The following is a 19,842-nucleotide window of genomic DNA, read 5'->3' as shown; positions in this document are numbered from 1 at the left end:
CTTTTTACCATAAGGAGATGTCATAGTGCCTATCTGGCGCAAAGAGGTCATGGCATAGGTCTGATCCCTTCTTTTTACCATAAGGATATGTCACAGTGCCTATCTGGTGCAAAGAGGGGATGGCATAGGTATTATCCCTTCCTTTTACCATAAGGAGATTTCATAGTGCCTATCTGGCGCAAAGAGGGGATGGCATAGGTCTTATTCCTTCTTTTAACCATAAGGAGATTTCATAGTGCCTATCTGGCGCAAAGAGGGGGTAGCATAGGTCTTATCCCTTCTTTTTACCATAAGGATATGTCACAGTGCCTATCTGGTGCAAAGAGGTGATGGCATAGGTATTATCCTTTCTTTTTACCATAAGGAGTTGTCATAGTGCCTATCTGGCGCAAAGAGGGGATAGCATAGGTCTTATCTCTTCTTTTTACCATAAGGAGCTTTCACAGTGTTTTGGCGAATATGGGATAAGACCATCACAATATCACTATCCCCAAATTTTTTTCTCATCCCGGATTTAAAGCTATATACTCAGCACTAAATAAAGGGGATAAATAATCAAGTCTCTGTAGAGGTACTGCCGCAGTGCTGCACGAATGCATACACATGGTTCATGTCACCTAAGAGAATAGAAAATACACATCTTATCTATGGCGTGTCCATTATTATATATCCGGGTTTAGCCAATATAAAATTACGTCATAACGATACTAAAATTAAAGGAGTGATTAGAATTTACATTATGTACATAACCCCCTGAAAATCTGGTGATTACACCGGGCGATATCATACCGTTTGAATTGGAAGTTACGTCGGGGGGATGAGCCCGTCCCCACCCTTGGATATAATCTGTTCTACTATAGGCATTCATTCAGCGACGCCAATATGTAGGTTTAAGGTCGCAGACCACATTTCGAATGTAGATATTTACATGGTTAAGGACCTCAAAGTGAGAAACTTCGACGCTTCAAAATTTAAAGTAGGGTGCACATTCAAGGTGCAAGATTTGATATGGTTAATTTCAGGGTTCAATATACAAAGTATGTGAAAATGAGCTTGACTTTGCCGGCTCGTTCTCTTTTAAAAGCCACTTTGATATCGCATCCAGCGGAGGTCATTATACTGCAGCCGGCGGTAACAATATTCAGGCGCGAATCCAATCCGACCGAACAAACATCGTTAATCCAACTCTATGCTACCATTCACCAACAATATGCTACCATTCACCAGAGTTTCCGCCTCGCTAACGCGCACAGAAGAAAAAACACGGCCTTTTTAAGCAATGCGACGCACTACTTCATACCCGAACTACTATTGTGACGAGGGTCGCCCATTAATACTGTGTTCTGCGATCTTAAATCGTGTCTACGACAATCTGGGGTAAAGTGGAAAGGTCATAGCGTGAAGGTCAGAAGGTTCGTGGGCGGCTGACATACTAATTTGCTGTGTGTTTTGGAGTATCTCTATTTGTATTGTTCAACCGGCATGACAGCTCTTCGTTGGCGCACACTCACTTCAGTGCAGACACGCGGTGATAGCTGGTCATACTCGGCATCGAACGATCTGTGTGTCTCCGTGTGTGCAAACGTTCGATTCAAACGTGCTCACGGATCGCTTACTGTTTAGATCGAACCAAATCTCACAAGAAAGTTTGGAACGTCATGGGGAAAGGAGCTTCATCAATAGCGAGGCCCGTCCTCTTGCTGTCGGTGGTAAGTGTACTGTATCTTCATAGGTCGCCCTAGTTTTTACTACTCTTAGACTAGAGATAATACATGATGTTGTGAAAAACGTTGCGAGTTAAACGTCGACTATACTGCTGGTCCTGATATTAAGATTTAAACATTTTTTTACATATTTACTTATTTCGAAACAGTAAGGCTAATACATTCCATTCTATAGATAAATTCAAATACATTCTAGAAGGAGACAACCCTTACTGTGTACAAATAGGTAAATATATCAAAGAATGTCTATATCTTAGAACTAGCAGTGTATGTGATGATACGTTAAACTCGAAATGTTGAAGCATTCATATACTTGTATGTAGGTATCATTTTGTATCCCATTGTTTGTTGTTTGCATGTATAGTTGTAGAAGACCTTACGAAAGTCGCGGTACTTTTGTTGTGTCAATAAAGATCTCTATTTCTCATCCTAGAATGTAATTAAGTTCATTCATAGGATGGAATATATTAAATCATTTAGAACAAGTAGCAAGAAAGGTAAACAAGTTTATGTGTTTATAATCATGTCATGAACAATCAACGATAAAGAGACGTTAATGTTCATTGTTATTTAGACAGAATGATCAAAGCCTTGTGTCACATGTATAGTAACAATTATAGTCCAACCAATTGTACTAAGAATCTTTGTAACGCTTTCAAATAGGCTGTATTTCCATTGCAATGTGATTTCTCGAGGACGGTGTTTAATGTGGAGAGGTTGGACTCTGTCCCCTTTGCATTGTAAATATTAACCTTGAAACAACACGCGTAAGCATGCGCAGTGGTCAAATGATTCGTCAAAATCCGACAGCTGCACAAAGCGAATTTCTGTGCGCGCCTCCGATTGTGAAAGTAAGGTGTAAGTAGCCTTTACAGGACGCTGGAAAAATAGTTGAAATTTGCCAAGTAGACAGATAACATACCAGTCGCAAACTATGCTCCCTGGCTAGCTAACTCCTCTGGTATGTTATCTGTCTATTTGGCAAATTTGTACTATTTTTTCAGCGACCTGTGGAGCCTGGTAGAGGCTACGTCGTAAGGGCCCTTTCACACTTGTGCGTATGAACATTGTTGTGCATTAACATTTTTTGGGGGTATAAATTTTGCAGGGAGGAAGCTTCGAAGTTGTTTTGACAGGGGCTTTACGCTAAAGCTAGTTCCCCTTTATTCGCTGCATTTTGTCGGTAAGAGTCAAGCGACACCAATCTGGTGAAAAGTTAGACCATTATGTTCTGTTGCATGTTGATATGATAATTTATATGTTATATTCTCTCTCTAGCCCGAATAATGCAAAAACATTGCAATTTAAAAGCACCTTCCCTCGCTTTGGATTTAACAAATTCCATCAATAAGTCATTCTAAAAAGCAACGATTATGGGTTACACATCGAACTGAATTCCAAGACCTCATACATTTGCCAACTGACGTAAGCCTTTTGGAGGGACATATTTCCCCAATTTGTAGCTACGTTGTTCTCTCCAGAGGCAGGACATTAATTAGTAGAAGGACGGCCCCCACAGTAGGCTAATGTACATTATGTACGCTAAGGATCTTAACTTCTTTACCGAAACTACTGAAACGACGTTATGTTTTAGCCACATAAAAGTTGCCCTTGACCAATCAGTTCCACGTTGTAAAAAGAAAGGTGGTTATTGTGGTGGGTGGTACATTTCATATGGAAATGGGAAACTTTAGGTTTTATTCATCCATATGGGACATAACAGTAGCTCCAGCTATCATTAGCTCCGGTTATCATATATGGTGGCCCACATATCAGCTTGGTTTGCCTCCGGCATTTGACGGTTAGTTTCTCAGTGATGGATAGCTGGAGCGGTAAATCAAGTCGTATTGAAGCAGGTACCAGGGTGACCCAAATACAGTAAATGCAGAAATGTTCGCGGTGGTTTTATGTTCGCGGTTTTCGCGGTGAACTTTCAGCGCGAACTTGATATTTCCCCTAATTTTGACAATTTCTACCATGTTTCAGTCAGGGTGTGTTACGCCAAATGGCGTTTACACCGCTTGACTAATTAAGATTCAGATCCTGCTTCAATTGCATAAAAGTTTATTTTTTCTGTAGCTACGTTGTTCTCTCCAGTAGCAGGACATGTTATAAGTCGAATAACGGTCCTCATAACTACTGAAACGATTTTATTTTTAGCTACTTTCTCTAGAGGTTGCTCTTGACCAATCATTTTCCACAAATCCTATGTGTCACCACGACGTAGTACAGTTAGGCCGTATTTCAGACAAATACGATGTATTTGAGTGTACAGTACGTCGTGCTTGTTAACTACGACGTAGTGTGGGCGAAATACAAAGTACTTTGCTGAAATACGTCGTATTTGGCTGAAATACGACGTATTTGAGTTTTGACCAGAATAGCAAACCATACGACGTTGGAAAAGCCACTTTATACTACCTTTCCGGACGGTGGAGTGACGCCCACCTAGCCTATTCGGCTAATCTGTCAAACTGTGTGCCAAAAAACACACTGAGGATTTGGTTGCCGATGTGCCAACATCTAGCACATTTGCCACTGAGAACCAATAAATTTTCATTTTTATTTTTTATTTATTTCGTGGTGACCGCCTAGCTTAGTTTTTGTTTGTTTTGTTTAGATATAGATTAGCCCCTTCCAGCTTTAATCAACCAACACCCTAAAGAGCCACTTTGCGGATATTCATGCATGGCCGACTCCTGTCTTCAACATACTGAGTTACTTCTGTAACAGTTGTCATTGTCATATGCAGGCGCTTGCAGTGGTCCTTCTGGCACTTTCCATTGGACTTGGGGTTGGCTTGGGTGTTAGGTCAACGGATCGTTCTGGACAACAGGGTACTGCATTTTTACCTTCACCAAGAAGGTTATGTTTTCGGAGCAGTTTGTGTGCCCATGTGTGTTTGTGTGTGATTGTGTGTGCATGTGTGTGTGTGTGTGTGTGTGAGTGTGTGTGTGTGTGAGTGTGTGTGTGTGATTGTGTGTGTATGTGTGTGTGTGTGTGTGTGTGTGTGTATGTGTGTGTGTGTGTTTGTGTGTGTGTGTGATTGTGTGTGTGTGTGTATGTGTGTGTGTGTGTGTGTGTGATTGTGTGTGTATGTGTGTGTGTGTGTGTGTGTGTATGTGTGTGTGTGTGTGTGTGTGTGTGTGTGTGTGTGTGTGTAGGATACCAGCATAACTTGAAAAGCTATGTATTGGAAAATTTTAAACTTTGATCCAACACCAAGAGTTGAACTCACCATGAATTTTCGGTTGGACCTCCAACCTTCGTCAGATGTTCGATCCACTGTGTTGAGCGCCGGGAAGCTATTGATTGATCATTATGATTTGGAAGGTCGGGAAAACAAAGACAAATTTTCTTTATTAGGCCCCATAGTGACTTTCTAAGATACTGCAGTGGAACTTCCGGTTTCAATTTATCCTGTTATGGACATGCTATGGTCGTATATTATCATTGGTATTAGTGGATAGTTCTTGAGGCAGAGAGTAAGTGGTGTTTGCTTGGGCTCCCTCGCGGTATTTTTTAAAACTGCAGGGGCCAAATTTGTTTTTAACTTTGAAAGAAAATAACTTAAGAACGGTTTGACGGATCATGATAATTTTTGGTATGTTTTGGTACTTTGCTGTAACGTTAAAATTACATATATGAATTTTTCACTTAACAATGAGGAACAGCCTACGGCAGATCTTCAAAACACGGTGAAAATGACTAATCAGTTGTTATTTACCATAGATAAGCCTTTTATAGTTATAAAGCTTTACAATGTGATTTTTTTCAATCGTTGTTTTTGATCCACCTTTTTTTATGTTAAATGTAACTGTTACACTAGAGGAGAAGCTTGTTATTCTAGACGTGGACCCCGGAATTGATGACGCCATCGCCATGTTGATGGTGCTATCCCAGCCTGCTGTGCGCGTGTTGGCGGTCACTTGTGTGAAAGGGAACACACGTGACGTACAGCAGGGATGTAGGAACGCGCTGAGAGTGTTACAGGTCGCCGGACGCATGGATGTGAGTTCTGACTTTGTTATACATTACAGATCCACTCATCTAGAGGTATACACCTTTTTCACGCGGTGGACATGATAGAATGAATACGAGGCCAATGAGGCAAAGAAGCAAAAAATGTACAGATTTAGTTTTCCTCCTAAATCACATTAAATATGATATCCACGTATCAACATCAGAACTAATGTAATGCACACAAAAAATGCAGCAACTTTTTTACTTAGAGATTTTTTGACCGATCCCAAAGTCCCCGCCCTCCTCCGTCAAAACGTACAAATGCAAAATAAAAACATAGAGATGCAACTATTTGACGGTCATGCAGCCTCTTCCTACTTGGTCAATTCTCTAATTAATAGGTAGTTATTGGCTAACCTGCTAATTGTGATTGACAGTAAGGATTGGTCTAAGGTATGCCACAAGGGCCTCGTTTTCGTTTTAGCATGTCCGCCGCGTGACAAAGGTCTATGGACTTATTTAATATTGTATGGTCAAAACGCATAATAAAAATAAATTTCTCAATATTAATATGCCGTGGTTTCCCAGATACCCGTGTACGTAGGGGCGTCGCTCCAACTCATGGGCCATGACGTTTTTGATCACACTTACTGGAACGGAGTGGACGGCTTGGGAGATGTACCAGACGTCAACCCACCTGACTACAGTCTCATCAATCAAACAGGTGCCCAGCTTGTAATTTAATTAGCTGAAGGCTTTGTGTCATAGAGCACAGAACATTGTACGCAGCTATCGTCTTGAAAATCTCAATGCTTAAACCCGAACCAAACTCAGTAATTAGATTAATATCTGCTGACTGAAATATTCAACCTGTGGATTAGATGAAGAGTTCCAAGGGAGAAAATAATTCGATAATGCAGTAAGACAGCTTCAAATAGATTCATACTACTCTTCTTTACTGGCTTATCTACCCTACATGTAATATCAGAAATGTGTATGATTGAACTCAAGGTGTTGACCACGTCAATAAGTTTGACATGAGAGACGCCGTTCCAGACTCCCGCGCCATTTTGTGATCTGCTCTCGCGAGACCAAAACCTGGCGTGAACTCGCGTGATTTGTGGCCCGAGCGGTAAATCCGATTCTCGGACCTGTTGTTACAATGATATCCTCAACAGCAAGCTCAGAGAAGAGTAGGAGTGATTCAGTATGTTTGGCTGAAAACGTAACTATCATTATATTAGCTTCAAAAGAAAATGGCTGCCGGACGCTTTTTTTACCTTTTGGCCAGTTTTGCCTAGTTATCAACTGACTAATATTTTTGCCATTTATATTATAATAGAACACGCTGTGTTAACGCTGATACGGATGTCCAAGGCCTACCCGAACCAGATCACACTGATCGCCCTCGGTCCACTCACTAACCTGGCCCTGGCCAGGAGAATGGACCCGGACATTTCCTCACGCTTCAAAGAGATCGTCATCATGGGAGGCAACGTCAGAGGTCAGGCGATGAACTTAAACAATTTTTTGTACGGTTCTTGGTGGCAAATTTGCTAGATGTTGGCATGTCGGGAACCAAATCCGTAGTGTGTTTTTGGCACATATTTTAGACAGATTAGTCGCAGAGGCTCGTTGGGCGTTATCCCACTACCAGGGAAAGTCGTGTAAAGTGCCTTTCACACACACACACACACACACACACACACACACACACACACACACACACACACACGCACACACATACGCACACATACACACACACACACACACACACACACACACACATTCACACATATTTGCCGCTTAAAGAATCGATTTCTTTAATAACAGAGGGAAAGAGGAGGGATAAGTGCCTCGCATCATTGTCCTGACCCAAAACAACATGGTGGCTGGGTTAAACCTGGCTCCTACGTATACCTGTAAAGTTGTATCTGTAAAAGACACCATATGATCAAGTTACGTATACGTGGCAAAGAAAACATTTGCCCTCGCTTCAAAAGAAAATCAAATCTATTGGATATATCCAGGTTCAACTATCCAACATGGCGGACTGCAGTTACGTCATAACACGTCATAGTTACGTCATAGTTATAGTCACATCTATTGATCTTACCGACGGTTTTATTATATATCTCATAATCTATGCTAATGACCTTTTCTCTTTCCACAGGAGTCGGTAACATGGACGTAGCTGCCGAGTTTAACTTCTGGATGGACCCGGAGGCGGCGCAGGTCGTACTGCGGGAGTACAAGTGCCCCATGAAGGTTGTACCGTGGGAGGTCTGCCAAGAACAGGGACTTGAATGGGTACGTCGACGAGTTCTCATCTTCTCTATATAGTCTTCGCTCAAGGCTAAAGCTTGACTTTATTCGTCTTGACGAGGCAGCCTTTCTGTCTCAGCGGCTTGTCAGAGCTGGAGGGGCCTGGTCACCATAAATATGAATTATTACGGGTAAAGTAGCAGACACCCTGTGGTGTTTGATCACATAATGTAGCAAGTGGCAGGACAGAACTGGAGGGCCGGTCACCATTAATATGAATGATTACGGGTAAAGTAGCAGACACCCTGTGGTTTTTGATAACACAATGTAGCAAGTGGCAGGACAGAGCTGGAGGGCTGGTCACCATAAATATGAATGTGCTTGAGTAAGAATTAACAGAGCAGTAGTTTGTTAGGCTGACCGGATTGTATGAAGGTAAACATTATGTATTTGCCTGCAACTGTTACATTTCGAGTATATTTTTATTCATTTATTTGTTTATCTATCTATTTATTGAGATTTACCACATTTATTTTCCATAAAGGGTTTCATCACAAGCTGGTTAACTGCAGACACACCTAAGGCTCGCTTCATCCGGGACATTACACATAACCTGACCCAACAACAACAACAAGACGGCGCGCTAACATACACGCCAAGTGACACATTGGCAACCGCCGTTGCTATGGACAACGCCCTGGCGCAGACCGCCTCTAATGTATACGCCACCGTAGAAACAAAGGGCGAGTTTACAAGAGCACAAATGGTTGTAGATTGGGGAAGGCTGAGTCAGAAAAGTCCTAATATTGACGTCATGCAAAACATTCATATGACACGGTATAAAGAGCTTTTGACCGAAGCGGTACATTAACGTATTGATATGCAATATGATAACTTTATTGCACAACAATTGTACAAGGTACAAAGTATGGTATTCGCTGGTATATAGATAACATTCTATTAGGCTAATAAGTCTATCTTATACAATATGGTGTAGTAGTATGGGATGACAATGGGGTTTTACAATCATTGGAGGAGTTTCTAACGTATATCATGGAAGCTCATCTATGTTGGTAGTAAGCGTAATACAGTGCTAAACTTTCTTCCAACACTAAGGTACTCGTGGATCGATTTTTTAACGACCGCTGTCGCCTTCTTAAGGATCAATAAGGCGACTTCTTCATGAGAGGTATAAGGAGGCCATATACATCAGGACACTCCAGCCAGCACTCAACAGAGACAGTGGGCGTTATAAACTCCTGGCACATTTGACTAATTGCAGACGTTAAGTATTTGTAAAGACACGTGTCAACAAAGTCACATGTCTGTAACTCTCGCGAGTTTACGCTCGGCAGTGATTGGTCATTATTGATCCTGAAGAAGGCGACAGTGTTCGTTGAAAATTTGATCCGTGAATACCTTAGTGTTGGAAGAAAGTTTAGCACTGTAGTATTGATATAATGCATAGGAGTTCTTTCACCTGTACCCTTTTTTTTTATCTAAGTAATACGTTTGTTATTGACGGGTGATAAATGTAACATAATGGTAGATATAAGTTTTTCATTCCAATAATACCAGCAATATCGATATAGATTATATGATGATTATTTATATATTCATAAACTTAAGTTAATACTTTTAAGATGTTAGCAAAATACGAATCAGTTATATCAGACCGTATGGTGTTTATGACACCAAATTACGTTTTCTTATCATCTGCAATACATAAATGTTTGAGCAAATACACACCTTATGATGTTTTTCAACTTTGAACCATCAGAAACCATACTTCCAGCTTTTGATCTATTTCTGATCTTCTAACCAAATAACTACATTAATCAGTGACTTTACGTTGCAAAGTTCCAAACCGGGTGCCATGATCATTGTGACGTCATGAGGGGTAAAGTCACTGATTAATGCAACTACCTGGTTCGATGTTCAATAACATCCGAAGTGTGTATCCTTTTTGCAAATGCCTATGTTATTAAACAATATTATTACCTTTTTACACGGCACGAAATCCGGTATTTAAGCATGCTTAAACGCAGCGTAAACGTGACGTTTATTCACTATTTCCGCAACTTAACGACCCCTATACGTCTGCTTAAAGATTACATTTAAGGTGTCCTTTCCGGAAGTGCGTTAATGTACGTATTGGCACTCATTCACGTGTATTTACGTAACTATTCGACGCGTAAAGGCGTCGTTATGGACAATCTTTCCGTACCTTTACGGAAGATCCAACACGAAAAGTATGCGTTTCTTGAGACCTTTCCGTAACCTTTCGTCCATGTTTATAATCCGTTTTCGTCACGATTTTCTCTACGTTTATGTGCCGTTCACGCAGCCTGAAAGGCAACTTAAAATCATACCTTTCCGCGGGCTTTCCGTGATTTTTTTACGACCTTAACGCGCTACAAACGTGGTCTCTAGAATGCGTAAAGGCGTCGTTATGGACAATCTTTCCGTACCTTTACGGAAGATAAAACACGAAAAGTATGCGTTTCTTGAGATCTTTCCGTAACCTTTCGTCCATGTTTATAATCCGTTTTCGTCACGATTTTCTCTACGTTTATGTGCCGTTCACGCAGCCTGAAAGGCAACTTAAAATCATACCTTTCCTCGGTATTTCCGTGACCTTTTAACGACCTTAACGTGCTACAAACGTGGTATCTGCAAGGCGTTAAGGCGTCGTTATGGACAATCTTTCCGTACCTTTACGGAAGATCCAACACGGAAAGTGTAAATTTCTTGAGACATTTCCGTAATCTTTCGTCCATCTTTATAATCTATTTCCGTCACGATTTCCCTACGTTTATGTGCCGTTCACGCAGCCTGAATAACTACCTAAAGCTATACCTTTCCTAGTGTTTTCCGTAACCTTTTTATGAGCTTAACGTGCTAAAAACACGAGCTTAACGTGCTAAAAACACGAGCTAAACGTGATAAAAACACGAGCTTAACGTGCTAAAACGTAGTCTCTACAATAAGTTTCCTTTTCATTATACAGTATCTAATTTGATCCTTTACTTAACTTGCTACGGATGGCTTAACCATTCCGAACCCTTACATAGACAGGTAAATGTAAATATGAAAGGCAACAGGGCCGGTAAAGTTTAGAACAATTTATTTGAAAGATGATAACACTGCACAAAAACGTGTTACGCCATTATAGCGAGACCCTTCCCCACCTTAACGAATATACACATACAAAATGGAATAAATGATTTCTTACATGGACAGCTAGTTTCATTAAAAAAATGTCACCTTATCATTAATAAACTACTAGTATTCAGGCTATTCCTTACCCCAACTACTAACTATTACAATGTGCTTCCAAGTTTTAACCCTAGCTAACTATTACATCGACACCAAAACGTAACCCCTAAAACTAACTAACCCTACGTCTAACTTTTCTTCCCTCCCGTGTCTTATTAGCCTTTACCAGGCTCCGCGGATCGCTAGGAAAATAGTAGAAATTGGCCAAATAGAGTGAATTGTAACAGTACAATCATTCTTGGCTGAATAACACTTACTAGGTACTTGCGGTTACGTCATCGGTCGTCATATTCTAACTTGTACTTGACGCGGTCAACGAGGGATCAATCTCACATTGTCGGTAGATTCTCCCTTCACCATTTTGCGACATTTCCAAGTCCACGATTCCGGTCCCAGTGTTGGGCGAGACGACAGGGAAAGTTCCTATCAAGACAGGTAGACAGGTTCCGATTTCACTCACGCTAATCTCCAAGCAGATCTATAGGTTGCATCAAGACCGTATCAAACTGGCAGAGAAAGTACTTGGATTGCTATACATACAAGCTCCTTCTTCCAGTTGGATACGGTCTTTGCAATCCATTGGGCCTGGTTGGAGGCTAACTCACGCCGTTCTTGAACCGTTGTCTCCACTGGTACCGGGTGGATTTGAAGTCCCAAATCGCGTGCCCGCATGCTCCGTTCAGCATCTCCACCCTCCTTGGTTTCACCCAGGAAGTATAATCCTATGAAACCTCCTTGGTTTCACCAAGTTGTACAGACTGGTGTCCTTGTCCCAGCTTTACGTTTTTCCGTCCGGGTTCCGGGTGGTAAGAACAACGTTGTGGCCATAACTTGTGGGTTGAAACGACTGAGTTCAAACTTCCTTCATGAGCGGTCTTCGCTGTAAAAAATAACTGTCTCTGGGATATACGGTTAATTTGAAAAAGCCACCCTTTTCTCTGATTGGGTAATGCCCTGTCACATGGCATTCCACTAGTAAATATGGAGATGTTGCATTACCATCTCAACGTACCGCCCCAGCTTGTTTACGACTTCACACTGTATAAATTTGCAGTTGAAAAGCAAACGTCCTTGCGTTTCGCTTTTGCCCCGAACACAACAACTGACGCGAGCGACAATAGAAAATACTGTTAGCGGCGATCTTTCTAGAAGTTACTTGTAGATTATAAAAAGGAAAACTGCGTGAGAACACGCGTTATTTGATGATTTTTGATACAAACAAAGGAACAAATACACAAAGCTGCAAAACGTGCCGGCGGCGCCGTCTCGATCCGCGGACTGAGCCAATTTGTGCGGCGGCCAAAGACAGTATGCCCGCCGACCTATAGATTTGCAAGCCGGGGGAGTTGTTAGCTCAATGTTCCGCGTTGTTTTCTAAAACTGAGAGCACCGTCAACCCAGCCTAAAGGTAACAGAAGGATATCGGAAAGGTATGAATAACGGCGAGGATAAACGCTCCCTTTCCGACAGCTTTTCTCTAACTAAACATAAGAGTGGGTTATGTAAACTGAGCCTATATGTAACGGAAGGATATCGGAAAGGTAGAAATAACTGCAAGGGAAAACGTCCGCTTTCCGACAGCTTTTCTCTACCTAAAAATAAAAGGGGGTTACGCAAAACGAGCCTATATGTAACGGAAGAATATCGGAAAGGTAGAAATATCTGCGAGGGAAAACGCCCGCTTCCCGACAGCATTTCTCTACCTAAACATAAAAGGGGGGAGGTCTCCCCCCTTCTATGTAAACCGAACCTATATGTAACGGAAGAATATCGGAAAGGTAGGAATAACTGCGAGGGAAAACGTCCGCTTTTCGACAGCTTTTCTCTACCTAAACATAAAAGGGGGTTACGCAAACCGAGCCTATATGTAACGGAATGATATTTGACAGGTAAAAATTACTGGGAGGATAAACGTCCGCTTTCCGTCAGCTTTTCTCTACCTAAACATAAAAGGGGGGAGGTCTCCCCCCCTTCTATGCAAACCGAACCTATATGTAACGGAAGGATATCGGAAAGGTAGAAATAACTGCGAGGGAAAACGCCCGCTTTCCGACAGCTTTTCTCTACCTAAACATAAAAGGCGGGAGGTCTCCCCCCTTCTATGCAAACTAAACCTATATGTAACGGAAGGATTTTGGAAAGGTAGAAATTACTGCGAGGGAAAACGCCCGCTTTCCGAAAGCTTTACTCTACCTAAACATAAAAGGGGGGAGGTCTCCCCCCTTCTATGTAAACCGAACCTATATGTAACGGAAGGATATCGGAAAGGTAGAAATAACTGCGAGGAAAAACGCCCGCTTTCCGACAGCTTTTCTCTACGTAAACATAAAAGGGGGGAGGTCTCCCCCCTTCTATGTAAACCGAACCTATATGTAACGGAAGAATATCGGAAGGGTAGAAATAACTGCGAGGGAAAACGTCCGCTTTCCGACAGCTTTTCTCTACCTAAACATAAAAGGGGGTTACGCAAACCGAGCCTATATGTAACGGAAGGATATCGGAAAGGTAGAAATAACTGCGAGGGAAAACGCCCGCTTTCCGACAGCTTTTCTCTACCTAAACATAAGAGGGGGAGGTCTCCCCCCTTCTATGTAAACCAAGCCTAAAGGTAACGGAATGATATCGGAAAGGTAGAAATTACTGCGAGGATAAACGCCCGCTTTCCGTCAGCTTTTCTCTACCTAAACATAAAAGGGGGGAGGTCTCCCCCCTTCTATGTAAACCGAACATATATGTAACGGAAGGATATCGGAAAGGTAGAAATAACTGCGAGGGAAAACGTCCGCTTTCCGGCAGCTTTTCTGTACCTAAACATAAAAGGGGGTTACGCAAACCGAGCCTATATGTAACGGAAGGATATCGGAAAGGTAGAAATAACTGCGAGGGAAAACGCCCGCTTTCCGGCAGCTTTTCTGTACCTAAACATAAAAGGGGGTTACGCAAACCGAGCCTATATGTAACGGAATGATATCGGAAAGGTAAAAATTACTTGGAGGATAAACGCCCGCTTTCTGTCAGCTTTTCTCTACCTAAACATAAAAGGGAGGAGGTCTCCCCCCCCTTCTATGCAAACCGAACCTATATGTAACGGAAGGATATCGGAAAGGTAGAAATAACTGCGAGGGAAAACGCCAGCTTTCCGACAGCTTTTCTCTACCTAAACATAAAAGGCGGGAGGTCTCCCCCCTTCTATGCAAACTGAACCTATATGTAACGGAAGGATTTTGGAAAGGTAGAAATAACTGCGAGGGAAAACGCCCGCTTTCCGAAAGCTTTACTCTACCTAAACATAAAAGGGGGGAGGTCTTCCCCCTTCTATGTAAACCGAATCTATATGTAACGGAAGGATATCGGAAAGGTAGAAATAACTGCGAGGGAAAACGCCCGCTTTCCGGCAGCTTTTCTGTACCTAAACATAAAAGGGGGTTACGCAAACCGAGCCTATATGTAACGGAAGGATATCGGAAAGGTAGAAATAACTGCGAGGGAAAACGCCCGCTTTCCGACAGCTTTTCTGTACCTAAACATAAAAGGGGGTTACGCAAACCGAGCCTATATGTAACGGAAAGATATCGGAAAGGTAGAAATAACTGCGAGGGAAAACGCCCGCTTTCCAACAGCTTTTCTCTACCTAAACATAAAAGGGGGGAGGTCTCCTCCCATCTATGTAAACCGAGCCTATAAGTAACGGAATGATATCGGAAAGGTAGAAATAACTGCGAGGGAAAACGCCCGCTATCCGGCAGCTTTTCTCTACCTAAACATTAGAGTGGGTTATGTAAACCTAGCCTCCGTTGCAGACTCTGAAGCGGCTTTTTGGGGGGCTAAATAATACACTTTTTGCAGCCACCCCGTAACTATCAGCCATCCTGTAACCATCAGCCGCCTAGAGTCTGCGTTATTACGGCATGTCAAAGCGAAATTAAAATCACGTTAGGGCGATTAACGCAGAGGTGCGAATTTCCTGCCTATGGTAGACCGCACAATAAGAACAGTATACACGCACCTCCCCTAGTCAGTCTGCTGTCACGCTTGTGGCAAAATAGTTTGCTATTTCTACTGTTCCTAAAGACAAACTTCGATTATTAGAAGCAGTGTTTCCGCCAGACCGCGACTGAGATCTTGAGAGGCCGTCCACTTGGGGAGGGCCGTACCGCGAAAATTGATTGACCGTACCGCGAAAATTGATTGACCGTACCGCGAAAATTAATTGACTAGGAAAAGTACTAGTAACTGAATGTTGTGATCAGAAAAAAACTTTGTTAATTTTTCAAAATCAATTTGTTACGAAGGTCGCTATAATACTGCTTCAATCGTCACAAAATGCGATCTATTTTGACAAGAAACGCCCGAAGTGTAAAGGGAAATTCCCGCCCGTGTGGTCACGTCACATCTTGCTGTCAACCAATCAGAGCACAGTCTTTATGACGTAGCCCAATCAGCGCTCAGAATCTTGCATATCAATGAGTTTAAAAACATGGCGGACGGCCCGGGACGGGTTGCGACTCGAGCGAGCGTCATGACTTATGTGAATTCATAGCGAAAATAACGATTTATCTACGGTAAATACGGAGAATTTTCACGAAAAAATATTCACAGGAATATATATTGTGTCGAATACGGCCAGAAATAAAGGCGAACCGCGGCAAATCAAGACGTAGAGGCTGAAATGCACGGGCGAAAATTCTTGTTTTGTTTACGTCTTGTTGGACGGGGCAGGTTGGGACTCGAGCGAGCGTCGTGACGTATGTGAATTCTTAGCGAAAATAACGATTTATCTACGGTACATACGGAGAATTTTCACGGAAAAATATTCGAAGAAATATATATTGTGTCGAATACGGCCAGAAGTTAAGGCGAACCGCGGCAAATCACGACGTAGAGGCTGAAATGCACGGGCGAAATTCTTGTTTTGTTTACGTTTTTCCTTGTTTTCTTCGATGACTTTCTTCGATTGAGTCTTAAAAAACGGGTTTTTAATGAGAAATGGCAAACTATTTTGCCACAAGCGTGACAGCACACTGACTGGGGGAGGTGCGTGTATACTGTTCTTATTGTGCGGTCTACCATAGGCAGGAAATTCGCACCTCTGCGTTAATCGCCCTAACGTGATTTTAATTTCGCTTTGACAAGGCGCAATACCGCAGACTCTAGGCGGCTGATGGTTACAGGATGGCTGATAGTTACGGGGTGGCTGCAAAAAGTGTATTATTTAGCCCCCCAAAAAGCCGCTTCAGAGTCTGCAACGGAGGCTATGTAAACCGAGCCTATATGTAACGGAAGGATATTGGAAAGGTAGAAATAACTGCGAGGAAAAACGCCCGCTTTCCGGCAGCTTTTCTGTATCTAAACATAAAAGGGGGTTACGCAAACCGAGCCTATATGTAACGGAAGGATATCGGAAAGGTAGAAATAACGTTAACTGCGAGGGAAAACGCCCGCTTTCCAACAGCTTTTCTCTACCTAAACATAAAAGGGGGGAGGTCTCCCCCCATCTATGTAAACCGAGCCTATAAGTAACGGAATGATATCGGAAAGGTAGAAATAACTGCGAGGGAAAACGCCCGCTATCCGGCAGCTTTTCTCTACCTAAACATTAGAGTGGGTTATGTAAACCGAGCCTATATGTAACGGAAGGATATCGGAAAGGTAGAAATAACTGCGAGGGAAAACGTCCGCTTTCCGACAGCTTTTCTCTACCTAAACATAAAAGGGGGGAAATACTTAAGAATATAACTGCTGTTTTTTGTAAGCTGTAGCATAAACACGGATAAAAGAAGATCGACTCCGACGAAGATAGGTATGGACTGTATGTCTAATTTTGCTACAAAGTAGACGTACAATGTGCGTGCACATGCAAGGTGCGTTGTTTAAAAAAAACTGTAACAGAAACGACTTAAGCGGGATCGGTGTTTACTGCAAATGGGTGTATCGTAAAGATCGAAGACCGTTTCGGGTGTATCAGCTATTCTGCAAGATTTTGAAAATTGAGGCACTATTAGTCCCCAGGAGAGAATATATCTGCTTGGAGAATATATTGGTTACTGATGTACCATAATGTTTCATCTATACGATGTATATAAGGATGCTTAAAGTCCATGGAAAGATATAGTATGCATTTAATTTATGTTAACAAACGCGGAAAGGTTGCGGAAAGCTTAAATCTTTCTTTCAGCGGCATTAACGGCCCCGTAAACTCTGCTGAAATATTTTCCGACCTTTAATTCTTGTTTACGTCATTCGGAAAGTTTGCTGAAATATTCGATTTCGTGCTGTGTTATATGCTTTCAGGAAACTCTTAATTTTGATGTCATTGGTGTCTTATACACTTTAAGTCATGGATACACGGCGTATATTGTCAATGCTACGTTGATCGTTCACCTTTTTTTCGTCCGGAACATAAATAGGCACTTCGTAACGTAACTTGGGAACTATCTAATATTCATAATATTATATTATATATAACGATATAACTTGAATGACACTTATTCAATAAAGCTAGATGTCTGCATTGTTTATGTAACGAGATACACGAGTAGAAGACAATTCATCGATCTGTATGATTACAATTAACATATTTCCCACCACAGAATTTGCTATTCTTTTCTTAACAAGCAGACACAAGCACTAACTGTTAAGATTTGTACCCTGGCTAAATTGGCATTTTGACTTTCCATTTTTTTTTCTCATTAATGAATTAAGAAAGACTTGTAGTCGTACTGAATATTGCTAGCTGAATATGACCATATGGATGACATTATCATATTTTATTGCCCCTCATATTATTTTTTATAAGAGAAAATACAGCACTTTGGTACATACGACTACAATGAAACTAGGCTTGCCAGGTGCATAATGGTGAAAGCCACAAACTCAAGTTGATCTCGATATCTACTGATTGTCTGCGGTTATAAGAAAATTATCATTTTAATTAAGCAAAATAATTCAATTTGATATGATATATTTTATAACGTCATCCCACTGGTCAAAAAATCATATTTAGAATCCTTTCAAGCCCAGCTATCAATATTCAGTACAATTATAGTTATTTCTTTAAGTTAATTCATTAATTGAAAAAACAATGGAAAGTTTAAAAAAGCCAATCTACCCAGGGTACAAACATTTAATAAAGACTACTAATCGGTTTTACTGCTGTTGACACATTTTATACGGACCGCTAGGTGTCGCTGTGACCTCGTGCGGAAAACGAGGTTACGTACTGAAACGTGAACCTTCAGATAACTCCCCACTCCTTGATCTCCTGCATCATCCGTACCAGATCTGCATCTGCAGGCCGGACCTCCAAACGACAGAGACGGTTGATCAACTCAGACAGACAGTCGGCTTTGAAGTCTGCCTTCAACTGTTCCAGTGTGTAGCTCTGTAGTCCCAAGGATTCTAGAAGAATATACATCTTTCTTTAGAACGCAAGGCTGCACGTTTAATATAACAGTCATAAATTAGCCTGACTAAATCGTGCTCCTAGCTGACGGCCCGAAAGATACTATCGCCTCTTAGGGTGGGGGTCATTAACCTTGGCCCGAGAGCTTGTGTAAACACAGGCTAAGATGAGTGTCGTTACACCGATTCAGCTGTAACAATGATGATAATAATGGTATTGTTTTTATTGGTCAGAAATCACCCGTGCAGCGATTTTAGTGCTGAATTGATGGGCTTAAAATCACACAATACACATAGGCACAGGGTACATATTTGCTCAACACTCGCATGTTGTGAAACTGTCGCAAGGGTCTGGGCGGCTGCCATTCGGTGCCACCAGGTGGCCTCAATACGACCTTTCCTAACCAAAGAAATAAAACGTAGCATCCAATTTCAACTTTTATTCCTTACTGTGAAATGTCAACAGTAACAACAAGAGTTCAGAGACCTCATCTCCATGAACTAACACGTCCAGGTCAAAAGATACAAAAACAGAAGTTCTGCTGCAGTACCAAGTTCACATATCAGGGGGCCCAAAATCTACTTTGAATTTCAAACAAAATATCATTGTAATCCATCAAAAGGTTCTTGAATTATGTTGACTACAGTAGTCCGGAAACACATACACACAGAGGGACACATACACACACAGACACACACACACACGCGCGCGCGCGCGCGCGCGCACGCACACACACACACACACACATGCGCGCACACACACACAAACTATATCTCCATTTTTCATGGAGAAAATGAGGGTTCTGAGTCAGTCATGATCCAGTCGTACTTCTCGGGAAGGGGGACGCCCGAACGGAGCTCAAGTCGGTGTGACAGGCCGTGCAACTGCGCCAGGGCCTCCACCGTAAGCATCATCTCCTCAAGACTCAGCGGTTGGCAGTTGGCTTTTGTTGAGAACCCCTGAGTTTTCAGGTTCTCCATAACCCTGACGGACGCCATGGATCTTGGATCGGTTGCAGTGAAGTAGCACTTTGGGACAAAGGTTTCGGTTGGAGGAAGCTTTTCGTCATCTTTATTCCCTGCCTTAGATTCGCGCTCTGTGGTCGGGACTGCCACAGACAGAAGCTCGGGGACCGCAATGGAGTAAAACTTGGTTTCACACGTCTCCGTTTTGATTTGAAAGTCCTTAGTCCACTTTTCGAAAACTACC

General features: G+C 42.1%; 1 protein-coding gene across 1 annotated transcript; it reads left to right on the top strand.

The window, feature by feature from the left end:
- Positions 1 to 4,481: 4,481 nt before the first annotated feature.
- LOC136429113 (nucleoside hydrolase-like) lies at positions 4,482 to 18,618 on the top strand. The gene is made up of 7 exons (XM_066418993.1): positions 4,482 to 4,561; positions 5,554 to 5,735; positions 6,276 to 6,411; positions 7,030 to 7,191; positions 7,861 to 7,997; positions 8,497 to 8,695; positions 18,413 to 18,618. The coding sequence occupies exons 2-7, from the start codon at positions 5,607 to 5,609 to the stop codon at positions 18,616 to 18,618; spliced, it is 969 nt and encodes a 322-aa protein (XP_066275090.1). The 5' UTR covers positions 4,482 to 4,561; positions 5,554 to 5,606.
- Positions 18,619 to 19,842: the final 1,224 nt, after the last annotated feature.

The sequence above is a fragment of the Branchiostoma lanceolatum genome, chromosome 3 (genome assembly GCF_035083965.1).
Source record: "Branchiostoma lanceolatum isolate klBraLanc5 chromosome 3, klBraLanc5.hap2, whole genome shotgun sequence".
NCBI lineage: Eukaryota > Metazoa > Chordata > Leptocardii > Amphioxiformes > Branchiostomatidae > Branchiostoma > Branchiostoma lanceolatum.
This window is presented reverse-complemented; position numbering and strand designations above follow the sequence as displayed.

Bases quoted from the DNA above. Each gene is read 5' to 3' on its own strand.
- LOC136429113 (XM_066418993.1), top strand. From the start codon at position 5,607: ATGTTGATGGTGCTATCCCAGCCTGCTGTGCGCGTGTTGGCGGTCACT. The intron at 6,412-7,029 runs GTGCCCAGCTTG...ATATTATAATAG, and splicing joins CAGTCTCATCAATCAAACAG to AACACGCTGTGTTAACGCTG. The intron at 7,998-8,496 runs GTACGTCGACGA...TTTTCCATAAAG, and splicing joins AAGAACAGGGACTTGAATGG to GGTTTCATCACAAGCTGGTT.